Source organism: Chiloscyllium punctatum, chromosome 9 (genome assembly GCF_047496795.1).
Source record: "Chiloscyllium punctatum isolate Juve2018m chromosome 9, sChiPun1.3, whole genome shotgun sequence".
Lineage (NCBI taxonomy): Eukaryota > Metazoa > Chordata > Chondrichthyes > Orectolobiformes > Hemiscylliidae > Chiloscyllium > Chiloscyllium punctatum.
This window is the reverse complement of record NC_092747.1, coordinates 54,715,482-54,733,294: the sequence shown is the minus strand read 5'-3', so window position 1 is coordinate 54,733,294 and position 17,813 is coordinate 54,715,482. Positions and strand designations below refer to the sequence as shown.

General features: G+C 39.7%; 1 protein-coding gene across 1 annotated transcript in view; it reads left to right on the top strand.

The window, feature by feature from the left end:
• Positions 1-13,053: 13,053 nt before the first annotated feature.
• The window catches only part of LOC140481691 (high-affinity choline transporter 1-like), a 92,555-nt gene continuing 87,795 nt past the window's right edge, over positions 13,054-17,813 (top strand). Inside the window, exons 1-2 of the mRNA XM_072578266.1 lie at positions 13,054-13,237; positions 14,626-14,739. Coding sequence (XP_072434367.1) covers positions 13,054-13,237; positions 14,626-14,739 — 298 coding nt within the window. The remainder of the gene's footprint in view (positions 13,238-14,625; positions 14,740-17,813) is intronic.

Below are 17,813 nucleotides of genomic sequence, written 5' to 3'. Positions count from 1 at the left end.
TAGAGTCTTACAGCATGGTCATACCTCTCGGTCTAACTTGTCCACACCGACAAGTTTCCTACACTAAGCTCCTCAACTTTCTACACACCTATGAAAAATGTCCCAGCCTATCCAGCCTCTCCCGATAACTCAAATCCTGAAGTTCAGCTAGCGTTTTTGTAAATCTTTTGTGAACCCTCTCCAATTTAATAATATCCTTCCTAAAGCAGGGCAACCAGAACTATACACACTACTCCAATAGTGGCTTAAACAATGTCTTATACAACCTCAACGTGATGTCCTGTACTCAATGGTCTGAACAATGAAGGCAAGCGTGCTAACTGAAAGTTCTCGCCTCTGCTAGGAAATTCCTGGTGCTGGTACAGCCTTTAGAAAACCATTGTGCACTCAGTTCGGTCTGGAGCTTCATGGTACAATTTGTGACACTTGCCCCAGGCATGCCAGACAAGTGGTGCTCCCACTTTGCACATAAGGTCTTGAAGATCCTGGTAGAAGGGGTGGTGCAGAGGAGGAATGTCATTTTTCCACAGGCCTGTCAGTGAAACTACGACCCCAATTTCTGTTAGTGCCATCGGAGATCCCCACTGAGGTCAGCGCAATCTCAGCCACTTGGAGGAATACCAGCACTGTAGCAAGAAGGCCAATGGCCTCCACCACTCTGTACAGTGAGTGTCACTGTCCGTCTCAACTTCCACACAATCATCCCATCTCTGCTACTGCACTCATCTTCCATAAAGGCTCATGCTCCATCAGCCTCACTGTTTCACAACACATCTTGCTTCACTCATTTTAACCTGCCCAATCCCCCATACTCAGCATGCTCTATAATCTCCACGCTTCCTACTCACTCACTCAGAATACCTCAGCCCTGTGCCCTCTACCTGCATTAGCAATAACACTTGCACCACCCACTTCCATCACGCTCAGTCACTCCCTTTCTCTCAATTTAGGAGAAAACAGTGCAAAATAGGGCAGAAAGAGCCAAGACAGGAGATGGGGTGGCCAACTGAGCTCCCCTTTGAGGATAGGATCTTCAGCCTGACCTGGCAGAGCAGCCAGATGACAAGTCAAAGCCCCTGGGCTGATAATGGAGACTTCCCCTGACATTACACTGAGACCCCCAGAGTGATGGATGTCTCCATGGACGTCACTGAAAACCATTCCTCTTAGACTTTGAGACACGGTTGCTTGCTTATTGTACATACAGTGTATTTGCCATGTAAACTGTTGGCATATGGTCCAGGTGTAAGATTAAGGCTGGACAACCAGATGTCCACCTCCTTGACTGATGATTGCTGACCAACTGCCTGACTTTGTGGCTGTGTTGAACAGAAAGAGAATAAAGCAATGCTGTGACTCTTTACACTGAGGCTGAGGGAACACAACTCAAGTAGCCCTGAGATACGCCATGGTCCAGTCTGTAATCAAGGTACAAACTGTAGCAGCATTTCAATGACAGTTGCTGGTGCACTCCAAAATGCAGCATTGAAGGGAAGAAGTGTACTGTAATGTTTCAGAGATGTGTCACGATGGTACAGACAGACTGATTGGTATTGGATGCCAGCGCCTGTGGGTTAGAGGCTGCTTGTGTCCTGGAATGTGCCCTGAAACGTTGGTACTAGGAGGCCATGTTGACATATTCAGAGAAGCAAGCTGTGAGCTGGATTTGCCAGGTACCAGAACTGACTTTCATGTGGAGAATTCTCAGTGTCTAATTTCTACCTGCCCTGTGATGCAATAGGGAGCTGCATCTTAATAATCAGAGATTTGTAGTTAATGATAATGAGGACAAGCAATAATCCCCCTTAATAGATGTCTCACCACCCTCATTTCGATGTTCATAAATCTGAAAATTACAACTAGTTGCTCCTGAAGTCAAGACAGGCTTTGCTCAACTCATGCAATCATGCCTCATTTGTTTGGCATCTCCATGTCCTTCAGTGCCCTATAAATTGAATAGTCAAAATCTTGGAAATATTTTGCTCACCTTCTTTGGTTGAGAGATGTTGCATTGTGACAGACTTAAAGATCAACAAAGTCTTGAGTCTAACAATTGCATACCACCAAAAATAGCACAAAAGTAATAAATATTAAAAATTAAAGAATTTGACTTTTATAACATTCTTGGAATGTCCCTAAACATGATAAGAAGTGGTTTCATTCTGAATTGCATCTATGGGCGATGAACAATGCTCAGGCTCAGAAGCAATGTTCAGTAGCAGCCAGACAGCCTCCATGTGAAGTAGTGACAGCTGAAGATCTCCTCAGATGTCAAGGAGGTACAGCAGGCCCAGAGTCTATTATCCTTGATGACGTTTCTTCCAGATGAGCGAGGCATATTACTGAGGATATACCAGAACATTGTCACAGAACAGCACCGTTTGCTAAAGGGGTGGGTGGCCATTGTAGCCCAATGGTTGTCAAGGGGACAACTGCACTAAATCGGATGCTTCCAAGGATCCACTGTGGATCTGTGCAGAGTCTCTCAATCATCAACGCAAAAATGTATCAAGGCTGTCAATGATGAATTTGTGTCAGACTACACTGCTACATCTCATTTCCCAGTGACAAGGTCAGTTCTGCAGCCCGGACAGTAGGCTTTGCCGATATGGCTGGCTTCCACCATGTGCTGAACACTACAGACATGTTAGATATTCCTCTATACACATTTTATTGAGAGCACCCATATCATTACTTCAAGAGGAAAAGTACGCTTTATCTGTGATCATCAATATTACATCTTGAAGGTCTGCATCCGGTATCCTAGAAGCTGCCATGATGCCTATCTGTCAAGTCCTTTGCTTCATTTCAAGGGCTGAATTTCAAGGATGGCTACTGGGAAACCTGGGAAACCATGTACAGGCATGGTGAATTCCCCCACTACACAATTCCCTGGCCGAGATAAAACATAAATACAGTGCAACCCTTTCTTCCAGCAAGGCCTTTGTGCAGCAGAAGATAGGCATCCACAGGGTGAGGTTTGAAGATTAGAGGAGACCAGTGGGACCTTGTAGTACACTGCAGACAGAGTATACTGTGTCATCCCAACATATTGTACTCTGAAGAATTGAAGCAGGCAAAGAGGGGAGGTGATGGACAATAAAAAGCTTGGTAGCCATCTTCCAAGGAAAACGATGTTGAACAGGAGAGACATTACTTGTAGCATGAAGGAGCATTGCAGCATTGGGCTTAACAAGCTAGAGGAATTTAATTAACACAAGTTTCCAATAGATCACAGTTGTGTGAAGTCATCATTCATTGTCTGTACATTTGTTGCTGTTTAAAAGGCAAACATCTTTTATTGTATATTCCCCAAAGCAAACGCAACTTTTTTTATTTGGAGGAGGTGATGGCCTCGTGGTATTAGTGCTGAACCTGCCTAGGTTTTGGGGACCCGGGTTTGAATCCTGCCATGGCAGATGGTAGAATATGAATTCAATCAAACTTTGGAATTAAGAGTTTAATGATGACCATGAAACCATTGCCGATTGTCGGGAAAGACGCATCTGGTTCATGAATGTTCTTTAGAGACGGAAATCTGCCATCCTTACCTGGTCTGGGTGACATGTGACTCCAGACCCATAGCAATGTGGTTGACTCTTAACTCTTCTCTGAGACGGGCAATAAATGCTGGCCTAACCAGTGATGCCCTCTTCCCACGAATGAATCTTTGAACATTGTTATTTTGGTTGCTTTTCCTGTTGTTTAATAAAAGTTAACATTAACAATGTTTGAAGGTTTTGCCACATGCAATGTGTGCCACATTCCACAATGACAAAATGTTATACCTTTCTGAGCATAAGGGAGAAAGTCTTTCTCCTTCATACTGGGTTCTAACGTGATATAGAACTGAGGACGAGTTTCATTTTAGTAGCTGTCAGTAAAATGACAGTTTATCACTCAGGAGATGATTTGAAGTTTTTGTTTTATCCAGTGCATGTGCTCCTCCAGTTCACTCACTATCGTGACTTGGAAACTTATCTCCATTGTTGCCAGGTCAAAATCCTGGAACTGTTTCTCTATTAGTAGCTCGTGTCTACCAATAACACATGGACTGCAACAATTCAAGAAGACAGCTCACCGCTACCTCCCCAAGGTATTAAATGATAGCCAAAGCAGCAATGCCCACCTCCCATGAATGAATTAAGAAAAACCTACATATGAAATATTCTATTTACAATGGAGAGTCACTGGTGCCATTTATGTATTCTCAGTGTCACTTTCTCCTTTCACTCCCACTGCATCAACTGTTGGCATCACTTAACATGGTGCACAGCAGCAGAAAACCTGGAAGGTCTCATCAGTGGCAAACACTTCTGAGCTAGTGCGCACTGGATGTTGCAAGAGAATACCAGATGGCCATGCATTCTTACCAAGATAAGCAGCGGAGAAATGCATGAGGTAACCCACTAGGGCTTACAGTGAGAAATCCTCTGTGAAATTCCTTGAGCTTAACTAATTTTGGGAACATTTAGCCCGTTGCTACAGGGATTATTGGAAGACTTATATAAGGTTCATCACCTTCAACATCCTAAGATGTTCTGCTTCTACCCATTGATGTCCTAATAATATTAGCAGATTGGGTGGAACTATTTAGAACATCCAATGTTGACCCCTTCAGAACCATTTTCTTACGTAATAACTTGTAAGATGGACAAATCCACTGTGGCCATAAATGATAAGAAACGTTTTTGTTTTATTCATTCGTGGGAAGTGGATGTCACTGTCTGACCAACATTTATTACCTGTCCCTAACTACCCTTCAAAAGATACTGTTGAGCTGCCTTCTTGAACTGTTGCAGTCCATGTGCTGCCTGTTGACCCACAATACCCTCTGGGAGGGAATTCAATGATCTTGACCCAGCAGCAGTGAAGGAACGGGCATATATTTCCAAATCAGGATGGGGAGTGGCTTGGAGGGGAATTTACGGGTGGTGGTGTTCCATATATCTGCTGCCTTTGCCCTTCTAGGTTGAAGTGGTCATGGGTTTGGAAGGTGCAATGTAATGATCTTTGGTGAATTTTTGCAGTGCATCTTGTAGATAGTACACACTGCTGCTGTTGTAGTGACCGTATTTATTTGGTGACTCCACTTGACTTTCTGGTTAATAGTAATCTCCCAGGATGTTGATAATCTGGAATTCAATGATAGTGATGTCACAGCAATGTGACTGTCAAGGGGTGGTAAGTAGGTTGTCTCTTACTTGAGATAGTCATTGTCTGGCATTTGTGCGGCACATATGTTACTTGCCATTTGTCAGCCCATGATCTGGATATTGTCCAAATCTTGTTACGTTTGAACATGGATTACTTCACAATCTGAGGAGTCATGAATGGTGCTAACATTGTGCAATCATCGGCAAGCATCCCCACTTCTGATCTTATAATGGAGGGATGGTCGTTGATGAAGCAGCTTAAGATGGCTGGGCCTCGGACACTACCCTGAGGAGCTCCAGCCTGGACCTGAGATGGCTGACCTCCTACAACCACAACCTATGCGCTAGGTATGGCTCCGACCAGCAGAGAGTTTGCCTCCTGATAGTCATTGATTCCAGTTTAATGAAGCCTTGATGCTAAGGGCTGCCACTTGGACCTCACCTCTGAAATTCAGTTCATTTGTCCATGTTTGAGCCAAGGTTGTGATGAGTTCAGGATCTGAGAGCACAAACAGGTAATTTCTCTTTGCCAAATGGCAGTTCATTCTCAGAGACAAATATGCCTGGGTTTGCATGCATTTATTTTTTATGAGCAATGAAGTAAGTCGCTTGAGCACCTGGATCTTGATCCGTCAGGAATAGTAGTCAACCAAGAACACAGAATTATCGAACTTTCACAGCACAGAAGGAGGCAGTTCAGTTCAATGTGTCGCTGCAGGTTGTTCAATGAGCATTATGCATCTGTGTCAGTTTCCTGTTTTTTTCTACAGTCCTGCACATTCTATTCAAATAATCATCTGATGCCTCAAATGAACTGGCCTCGACCATGTTTCCATGCAGTACATTCCGGAAATGAGCCATTCACTGTGTGAAAATGTTTTTCTCACATCACATTCTTAAATTTGCAAATCATATAATGACTTTCTTTGGTTCAAACCTCTTAGGAGTCAGAATAGTTTCACCCCATTGACTATTCAGATCTCTCTTGATTTTGAAAACATCCATCAGATCTTCTTTCAGCCCTCATCTCTCCAACAACAACACTCCCAACATCTTTGATCTATCCTGATAACCGAAATTTCACATCGCTGGTTTCATTTTTGTAAATCTATTCTGCTCTCTCTCCAATGCATTCACATCCTTCCTATAGTGTGGAATAGAAATGAACATAATACTAGAGCTGAGGTCTAACATGTCTCTTGAAAAATTTCATCAAAACCTCCTTGCTGTTGAATGCTATGTCTCTAAGAATAAAGCCCATGATTCGATATGCTTTATTAAATGCCCTCCTTAACTCTCCTACCACTTTCAGCTCTCTGTGATTATAGAGAGTCAGATCCCTATGCTCCTGCACCCACTTGAACATTGTGCCCTTATTTTTATTGACTGTCCATGTTCTTCAAACCAGAGACATCACTTCACATTTCTGAACCTTTACCTGCCACCCACTCCAACAACTTTGTTATGTCCTTTTGAGGTGATACACTATCCTCCCCAGAGTTTATCATCCACCAGCTTTGAAACTTTCCCCTGCATGTCAAAATCAAGATCATTAATATGCAGCAGGAAAAGAAAGGATTCCCGACATCAATGCCCAGAAAATTATCTTTTTAATTTCAAGTAAATTGATGCTAAGGCATTCCAATGGTCTATTTGGAAAGGAGGAGCACAGAGGACATTCTTACTGTTCCTGTTTGTGAACAATACAGATCCAGTTGGATACCATGTCCAGAGAAACATGAGATACTATACTGATTAAAACACTCTAGCTCAAGACTTGGAAATATGCAAGTGCTCCCAGTGGATCTAATGGAGGATGTCCAAGCTCATGGGACAATCAACCTCACATTATACCCCAAAAGCTCACCAAAATTCTGATGTGATGCCCTTATAAAATATTGTTGCAGGACAAGGATTACTGGGGACATATTCTGTCCAACCATCAAGGCAGAAAATGGCGATCTGCACATATCTCACAGCAAGGCCTCACTAGGTTCCTCCAACTGCTTCACTGTGACTGACCAAATAGTTTGGTTAATTTCTGTTTTTCTTTATTTCATTTGTGTAATAAACCTATGCTTTATTGTTTAAACCAAACCTGCAGATTGCATGTTTGTGTTTCAATGAAAGACCACCTCACCAAAACCCAAAAACTAAAATATAATCTATCAAACCAGATCTTAGTCTAAGATCTGACTTGTCTATTAATGACTTCAATTGGGATCATAACATTTGGGGCGCTTAGAAAAAATTGATTTCACTGGATTCAAGAAGGATCTTTATCCTACTTTTTAAAGTAATGGAAATATGTTGGTTCTGGACATTAAAAAGCTTTGTAGTAATTAAGGTTGCAAAATGGAATTTGAAGATGACATTGCTAAGAGTTTTCTGGAAGTGGAAGGTAAAGCAGTAGATTCCTTGAAATCCTTGGCTAAAGCTAAGCTATGAGTGTTAGCAGATAAATTGAAGATAGAAGTAAAAGAAGGATCTCATTAGGATGAGATTAGATTCCCTACAGTATCAAAACAGGCCCTTCAGCCCAAAACGTTCACACCAACCCTCCAAAGAGTAACCCATCCAGACCATTCCATTACCCCTAACATTGTGGGCAACTTAGTATGGTCAATTCATATCTTTGGATTATGGGAGGAAGCCTTATGCAGACACAGAGAATGTGCAAACTTCACACAGACAGTTGCCCAAGGCAGGTATTGAACCTAGGTCCCTGATGCTGTGAGGTAGCAGTGCTAACCACTGAGCCACCATACCACACCAAGTCCTTCATGTGATTAACCAGCATTTAGAATTTAAAGAAAGAGAACTTAAAATTGTGATATTACAGCTGGAATTAGCTAAGATATATTTAGAAATGAAAAGACATAAATTATAAGAAAATCAGACACTAAGGAAATTTTCCCTTGCTGGCTGGCCACCATTTATTGACCATCCCTAGTTGCCCTTTAGAAAATGGTGGTGAACTGCCTTCTTAAACCACTGCAGCCCATGTTCTGTAAGTGGTGAGTAAAAGAAAAGCGCATGGTAATAGAGAAGGACATAGAGCTAGGGCAACTTGAAATGGAAAGAGAAAAAAAAGCAGAGGAAGGTGGAAAGTGAGGAAAAAGACAAAAAGAGAGGGAGGGACAAACTTGAATTCCAAAGGAAGAGAGTAATTAGAGATGAAATGAGGAGGTAATAGTTTGGAGGTGTTTGATTTCACTGGGAATCTATGCTTTATGGCTAAGTTTGCGAGAATGGAGTTGAAAGGTATTTTATGTCTTCCTGAGAAGGTAGCTGGGCAGATGATGTGGCCAAAATAGGTTTGGATCTTAGTGTTAAAAAACGTTTTGACAGGAATAACTATAACTGGCAGCTTATCAGAAGAGCAACCTGTAGAGAATGAAGCTATCAAAAAGATGATATTTAATACTTACAAACTTACTTAAAGTTTAGAATGATTAAAAAAAGAAACCTAATCAGACATTTCTAGAATTTGTAAGAGTGAAAGAAGCACTTTGGGATCAGTGATTTAGATCTTTCAAGCTGGAGAAGAAAATGAGAACAAAAGGGAAATTTTGACCATGGAAGAATTCAGAAATAACATTCTAGCAAATTTTTAAAAATTTACTTTGATGTATAAAAGTTCAGAATCTGAGAAGGAGCAGTTCTGATAAATACACATGATAACTCAGACAAAACATTGCAGGTGTGGAGATGGTTATATGGAAATTCTCAGGGAAATTGGTGGAATATAAAGTCAAGAATGGAAGAAAGACTAGTTTTAGGGAACAAACAGAAGGATATCAAGTAATTAAAGGGAAAGGTTGGAAGCCAAGTGATATAAAGATGATATGCTTTCATTGTAACAAGATGGAACATACCAAAGTCAATTGCTGCAAGTTAAATAGGTGACTGTTTGCAGTTAAAAGAATGTCCAAGGAATCTTCAGACAAGGTGTCATCAGGAAAGGATATAAGTTAAAAACTGTAGTAGTAGTAGTGCAAGGAAGGAGACGTGGGCGGCACAGTGGCTCAGTGGTTAGCACTGCTGCCTCACAGCGCCAGAGACCCAGGTTCAATTTCCGCCTCAGGCGACTCTCCGTGTGGAGTTTGCACATTCTCCCCGTGTCTGCGTGGGTTTCCTCCAGGTGCTCCGGTTTCCTCCCAGAATCCAAAAATGTACAGGTTAGGTGAATTGGCCATGCTAAATTGCCCGTAGTGTTAGGTGAAGGGGTAAATGTAGGGGAATGGGTCTGGGTGGGTTGCGCTTCGGCGGGTCAGTGTGAACTTGTTGGGCTGAAGGACCTGTTTCCACACTGTTAGTAATCTAATCTAAAAAATATTACCTTGGAATGGCGGAGAAATGAAAGATTTCTCAGGTCAATCATAATAATTTTCTCTAGTGTTGACAAGGAGAATAAATCTGCTGATGATGCTGAACACAGCTCTGATGAACACTTTATAAATTCTTTCTTTTAATCATTTACGATTCTTAACTCCTTTTCTCAGCCATGGTGGACTGACCTTCTTTATGTTCCTACCTTGAAGGAAGGTATTGTCACAATAAGTCATGTAATGGTTCTTTAAAGACTGTTCATTGCCTTTGTACAGTCATGTCCCCTTTCATTATTTTCCAAATCAGCTTAGCCAATTTCTGCCTTATTTCTTTATAATTTCCCTGATTCAAATTTAATACCCTTGCTTCAGACTGAAATATCTCACTTTCACCATAATGTAAAATTCTATCATATTCTGTTAAAAATCACACAACACCAGGTTATAGTCCAACAGGTTTAATTGGAAGCACTAGCTTTCGGAGCGCTGCTCCTTCATCAGGTGGTTGATCAGGTGATCTTATACTCCGAAAGCTAGTGCTTCTAATTAAACCTGTTGGACTATTTTTAACTTTGTACACCCCAGTCCAACACCGGCATTTCCAAATCATGCATATCTTATTCTGGTCATTCATACCTAAAGGCTCTGTTACAATAAGATTATTTGTTTGCCCATTCCCACACTTTATTTAAAATAGCCTAGCCACTCGTTGGTTTCTCAACATGCTTTTCTAGAAAACCATCCCTAACATATCCATCATTCACAGCTCTAGTGGTCAATAGGTTGACCCAGAATTTTGTAGGGACCATTCCCTCTGCGAAATACTGGTCCACTCCACCTTCACTCCCACAGCACCTTGCCATGAAATCACAGAATGTGCAACATTTGCCGATGATCCCCCTTCACAAGTAAGGGCTTCAAACACACTTTCCAAATGAAGCATGATTTACTTATACTTCACTCAATCTAGTCTTCTGTTCACAATGCAGTCTCTTCTACATTGGGGAGACAAAATACAGACTGGGCAACCACTTTGCAGAACACCTATGTTCTGTCCATAAAAATATCCCTGAGCTTCCAGTTCCGTGCCACTTCAACACACCATCCTATTTCCTGGCCAACATTTCTGTCTCAGACCTGCTGCAGTGTCCCATGGAGTCTCATTGTAAACTGGAAAAACAGCCTATCTCATATCTCACTTGGGAACCCTACAGCATTCAGGACTCAATATTGTGTTCAATAACTTAAAGGCTTGATTCACCTTTGGCCCTGTCATGACATGGGCTGTTTTCAGCAGAGCCTATCCATTTCCACCTCCACATTGACCCCATTATCAGATTTATTTCCTTCCCTGATTTACTATTATTCAGTCTTTTGTCAGCCTAACTGTCTTTGCCTCTATCTGCTCAATCTTTTGCCCTTCCATCCCCTATCATTTGCAAAAATACTGTCTTTTCCTAGTTGCTATCAGTTCTAAAGAAGGGTCACTGGATTTGAAACTCTGTTTTCCCTTTGAAGATGCTGCCAGGCCAGATGATTTACTCCAGCCATTTCTATTTTGTTTTAGATCTTTGTGATCTTTGCTTTATCTTTTAAAAATGTCTTTGGCTTGGACCCATGGCATGTACATCACTTCACACATTACTGCCAGACATATACTCCACTTGGTCCAACTGACCTGCCACCCTCTAACTTTGAAAACTATTTCTCACCTTTAGAGTAATTATAAACATACTTAAAAAAAAACAACTTAAATTTACTTCATTTGTGTCAACTTTATTTCCCTTTGTCTTTTCTTTGTAATTTTATTTTAATTTGACTTGATTTAACTTTACTTCCCTTTTGTTAGGTTCCTTATTAAATACTTCTTATTTATAAATGATACATTTTTATAGATTTCAGCCCTTTAGAATCGCTCCTTCGGAGCAGATTCTCATTGAACAATGTACAATCAGATTTCCTGTGATTTAACTCTTTGATTTCTTTTTCACACTTAACCAAAGTAGAGGTATCTCCTGCAGGTCCCACTCTCTTCACATTGGAGTTACCACTGACCAGAACTGAACAGCCATGTTCTATGTAGCTCTGAGAACAAGTTGGAGGTTGGGAAATCTCTTAACTTTCCAATGCCTGTCTACCACCTACAAGATACAAGTCCAAATGTTGCTGAATATTGCCAACAATTTCCATTTTTATTTGAGTCTTCTCACTCTAAACTACGAACCCCAACTCCCTGCAGTGATCAAGCCTTCAGCTATCATCCTCTAGCAATTATAGTTCCCATCACTATATCGGTCCCCATCTCCAAAATTTATTTAAGGTTATTTCTTTGATCTTGCTTCTATTACACAATCATTAAAATAACTACAATTAGATTTTTCAGCACTTATGAAGCATAGAGTCATACAGCGCAGAAACAGACTCTCCAGTTCAACCAGTCCATGTCGACCATAATCCCAAACCAAACTAGCCCCACCTGCCTGTTTCTGGCCCATATAGCTCCAAACCTTTCCCATTCATGTACTTATCCAAATGTCTTTTAAATGCTGTAATTGTACCCACATCCACCACTTCCTGCATGTTGGGACAACTTCATGAGTTTCAATCATGACATGAGGGTAAGTCATAAAGGTAGAGTGGATGAGTTATATTCATGTCTTGGAAAATCCTAGATAGGAAACTGGTGTGGTTAATGGTAGAGTACGATATCATCTTTACAGAATGATCATGTTTATTCCAGCTCAGTAACCTGCATGCCTTGGAACATTGACTCATTCTTGGGATTGTTGTCTATAAATGAAGAGAAAAGAAGAGTAAAGAACATAGCTCTCTGATCTCGTTTGGAAACTCAAGTCTATTTTGTCTTATTGAGATGAGATGTATGAATACAATATAGGATATTTTGGCATAATGGGGGGCATCCCTGCTTCTGAGTCAGAGCTTCAGATTTGAGGATCATTCTAGGTCTTGATGACTAAGAAAGGTTTGTTTATTCTTTGGCCAATCAGTCTTGAGTATCAACTCATAAATCCTTCCAAAATATGGTCTGCAATACGCGTGGGAGGGATTTCAATCAGCCATGTGTTGGAAAGAAAATTGCAACCTCTACTAGCATAATGAATAGATCCAGGCAAGAACCTTCATGTGAGGGTGATGTTATCTCAACAAATCAGGCTTCTTGAGGGGGCTGGTTGGTGAGTGAGGATCAGATTGGTGCCATTGGTGCACAGTTTGATCCTACCTGTTGTGGATATGGGTCCTGCCTCCTTGTCTTGCTTGTGCTGGAGATGAAGGTACTGTGGATTGGACCTGCCTTTGGGAAGTGAACTTAAGAGGAATTTAATATGAAAGTTTTTATTACACCAGATTGCTGTGACATAAGAAAAATGGCTGTTCTCTTTCATATCCATTATTCTGTTCCTCTTTGTTTTCACCTGAGGTTGGCATTTTGATTGGCTTAGGAATAATGATTTTCATTTTTGTTTGATGTTTATAAATACTAATACTTCTGTTTTATCTAGCCATTGGTGACAGCATTCTGCACCCGCTGCATTTTCAATTGAAAAATGAGTGTCGACATTGGAGGGCTAATCGCAATCATCTTGTTCTACTTGATCATCCTAGCTATTGGAATATGGGCAGCCTGGAAAAATAAATCAAAATCAAACCATGGCGAACTACTTCGAAATGAAGTTATTATGATAGGACGGAGAGACATAGGTTTAATTCTTGGTATTTTTACTATGACTGGTGAGCTTTTTCATTCATACTTACTCTTACACTTTCCAATGATTAAAAGGGTACCTTTTTAGAGAAGAAATGTTATAGTTTGTGCCATGTTATTTGAGATCTTTCCTTACCATTTTACTTTTACTTTTTAGTAACGTGCTGGTTCTGTCTGCTGGGGAACACTTTCAGGGTTACAGTGTCACCGTTAGTTAGCATGTGTACTTTGGTTTGATGTACAGTGAGCCTTCCTTGCCTCGATTTCAGCCTGTAGTCACTCTGAGCACTAATTATAACAGGGTCTACTTCAACTTGAGAGGTTAATTGAAACTCTCAATCCCATTCACAAAGGACATTTAGAGTCAGCAAACAAAATAACTTTGCTCATTCTGACATTGAACTTAAATTCAAGGTAGAGGTGCAATGTCATTGTGCACTTCATTGGAATTCCCAATACAGTACACGTAGTAATGAAATAGTTATTTCAAATAATCAAATAGTAATAATTAAATAATAATAATGAATCAAATAATAAACTATGAAATAATCTGCTGTTCAGTTGTTACACTCTCCCTGATGACTGTTCATGCTGATGATCCAATCGAAGGCCTGGCCGCTCTAAAGCCTGAGCAATAGTATTAGGAGATGTGGGTGTTGCTGAAGCAGCCCACTGACATCAAGATGCCTTTAAATTGAGGCACTCTTAGACAGTAAAAGTTAAAAGATCATGAAAAGGAGAAAAGGGATATCTCTACTGAAGTGGTTTTCAAACAGTGTGATGTGAAATTTTGTACAAAGGTAATAAAAATTAATATAAAACAAATATGAAATATTAATTAAACCTTTAGCTTGTTGTATGCACTATGTTGCAAATCTCTTTTGTAAGACCATAACCATCATAACTGCAAGTAAAATTTGACATTTATGTGTAGTCAATTCAGTTGATAAAAGTGGTGTGCCAAAGAATTGTTCTTCATTGAATTATGCCATGTCACTGAAAAGTTTGGGAACCACTGTCCTGCAGACCTACTGCCTGCAACTGTGTGCAAAGTTTGCTTCTTCCTTCAAATGGGTGTTTCACTGGCATGAATGAAAAATTAAGTGGTTGGCTCCATCCTCAGAATAACTTCCTCGCTGTTTGCTTATTAAGGATAAGAGGAGACCTCCATCTCTCACTGCACCCAGGTGGATATCCTGAGGTAAAATCAAAATGGCAGATATTCTATATCACAATTTCTGCCCAAGTTCCTGCCTATTCATTAAATCGGCATTTTCAAAGTGCTAAAAACAAAACAATGGTCTCAGAACGTATGATGATAATGGTAAGAATAATAATTAGTATTATAGATACAAGTGGCAAAGAACTGAAATAAATAAGACTAGTTTCTAATCATCTTGTATCTGTCCTATAGCCACATGGGTTGGTGGTGCTTATATTAATGGTACAGCAGAGGCAGTCTATGTTGTTGGACATGGATTTATATGGACACAGGCTCCCTTAGGATTTGCAGTAAGTCTTATCATCGGTAAGGAAAAAATGTTTTCTACAAATGTTTTGCATGTACTTTGGACAATTTATTATTTTCTATGCAATATATAATACAATTTTGCTTCAACATAAAATTATAAGACTTTTTTTTTAAAAACAAGGGATTACGTTGTACAACTGTTGAATCAGGATGCTGAGCTTTATTGCTTTATGTCAGTTAGATATAATCTTTGTGTTTATAGTTATGATGTTATATTTTAATGTTTGGGACAGTAGCTTTCTTTGTGAGAAAAGCCCTTAAATACTGACAAAAGTTTGTGGATTTTCCCATTTTTCCTCCACAGGCTTATTGGTGCCACCTGCTTTGTTTTAGATCAGTTTTTTTTTCAAAAATAACAAATCAATCAACAAGTAGGGAAAAATATTCTGAAATGGGCAGTGTGTCTGGATTCAGGTGTATAAAATTCTGATATCTCTCTTATTTCCATATATTTAATGAGACCAAGTTTTAAAATTTGCACTTTGGACAGCCCCAGGAAAATATCTTAATTCTTATGTTCAATAGAGAAGTAAAATATTAAAGGTGCTGAATGCAAGGCGTTTTAATAACCTCATTGCTGTAATATTAACATGGACAACAGAAGAAATACACATTGTACAATTTCCATTGAGATTTTTAAAATATCAAATTTATAATCCCTATAGCAATCAATGACTTTTAGAATGAAGTTTGAATTTCTGGTTTAGAACTTTAAGAATGACACAAGACATTTTAATATATTCTTGGCAACAGCAGACTAAAAGCATTATTGATGAAACTATGTATTTGTAGGTCACTTCTATTTTAAACCACAGTACGCCCCCTTTTTAAAACAACTGAAACAGTACACTTCACAGGTATACTTTACGCTGTCCTTTAATTAGACATTACATTCTCCCTAACACCGTTCAGATGATTCTAATTTCCTGAGGGTTTATATCAAGTCTTTTCCAGTCTGAAAACCTGTTCTCAGGTAAACTTTAGCATATGTCACATGACCGTTTCATTTTACCCAAGACAATCCCTCAGCACAATGTTTTAAACCTCAGTAATAAAAATGAAATCCATCCAAAAACAACTATGTCACCATTAATTTCCCAACACTCCGTCCTTTGATATTTTATTGTTAATATTTCTAAACAAATTCAGTCTTAAACAATCCAACTCCTTTTAACTGTTTAACTTAATGTTGAATTATTTAACATACTTGGTTTGTTTATATTTCGCCCTTTCTCTCTCTCTCTCTCTCTCTCTCTCTCTCTCTCTGTCATTGCATGAACTGAAAACAAGGCTTTAATTCAGAATTTCTGGCCATATGTGGTGGAGTTAAGGGGATGAATGTCTGACAGCTCCATGTTCCTTTAAAAAGTTAATGTTATGAAAATAAAAATGGTTATCTAGATCAACCTTTCACATAAAATCATACTGAGACCAAGAAAGACCTTTTGGAGGAAATTTCCTTTGTTACAAAGCTAGTCCTAATTTTTCTAAAAGCTGTTCTTTGGCTCAATGATACTCTATCCTTAATTTCTTTTTCAGAGGGGTAATAAACTGGGCCAGGCTCCAATCAGATGGTTTGGTACCGAGATGAAAAGGATTTTGGAGAGGCCTTTTGTTTATATGTAAACAGATGAGACTTCAGGCCAAAATAGTCATGTTTTAGAAGTGACCTGTATAATGAAAGGGGAGTGGTCAGCTCTCTAGCTGAGCAGTTTAGTTCAGTTCAGAACTGGCTGGGCGTTCAACAGTGAGCTGTGTGGAAACTCTCTCTTCTGAACTTTTGACTTCAACCTGTAAGCATCTGACTATTTTTTGTACTATGTTTTAGTGGGGGATTGCTTATTGGACTGTTGTGTATATTTGGAACAGCATACTTAAAGTCTAGTTTGGATAGACTGAGTTCTGTTGGGGTTCTTTATTCTGTTCTTTGTATTTCATTGTGTAATTTTGTGAATAAATTTTTTGTCGGTTTTAAACTTAGTAGTCAACCTCGCTAACTTAATCCACGTACTTTTCACTGTACATTTACTGAAACAAATTGCAAAGTTATGGTCTGGGCTGCCTGCTTAAGAATGTTTTGAGTGGTCTGGCCTAGCCCATAACAGACTGGAGGCTCTTTGCAGGATTTTAAACAGCGAGTGGTAGGTGTTAGTGTCTTTATTTCGGGTGTTAGTTTGGTTGGTTAGACAAAGCTTGGGATAGTAATGGCTCTTTCAGATGCCAAACGTTTTCTGGATGTGGATGCAGTGACTTTGGACGTTTTGCAAAAAAGTGAATAAGACCAAGCTGCAGGAATTAGCAGAGAAGCTGGAATTGAAACTGCCTACTTCTGTGAGGAAAGGAGAGAGAATTACAGGATTTAAACTGTAATTTAAACTTGCTGGAGAAACCATCAGAATCTATAGAGATGGCAAGAATTCAATTGCAAATGAAGCAGTTTGAGTTAGAGGCGAGAGATAAGGAAAGGGCAGCAGAAATGAAACAGTTTGAGTTACAACTAAAAGCAGAAGAGAGGTAAAAAGAAAGAGCAGCAGAACAGAGAGAAAAAGAGAGCAGCAGAAGAGGGAAAAAGAGACAGTAGGGAAGGAAAAAGAGAGAGCTTTTGAACTTCAAAAACTGACACTTAAAAAGGAAAGTCAGCTTAAAAGGCTGGAGATAACAGCTGAGGGTAGGCTTAGTGAGGAAGAGAGTGAGGATGAGCAAGCACCTGGTAGTCAGACATCTAGTGAGAAACTGCTTAAGTATGTTCAAGCATTGCCTAAATTTGATGAGAATGATGTGGAAGCTTTTTCATTGCTGGCTAAACAATGCAGTGGTCAGTGACAATGTGGGTTTTGTTGATCCAAGCAAAACATGTTGGTAGGGCTGGTGAGATATTTGCATCATTATTGGATGAGGTATCTGGGGAATATGAAGAGGTGAAAAAAAGCCATTTTAAGTGCATATGATTATGTACCAGATGCCTATAGACAATGTTTCAGGAATCCAGGGAGGGACTTTGGTCAAACCTATATTGAGTTTGAAAGGATCAAACAGAGTAATTCTGATAGTTGGATAAGAGCTTTAAAAAT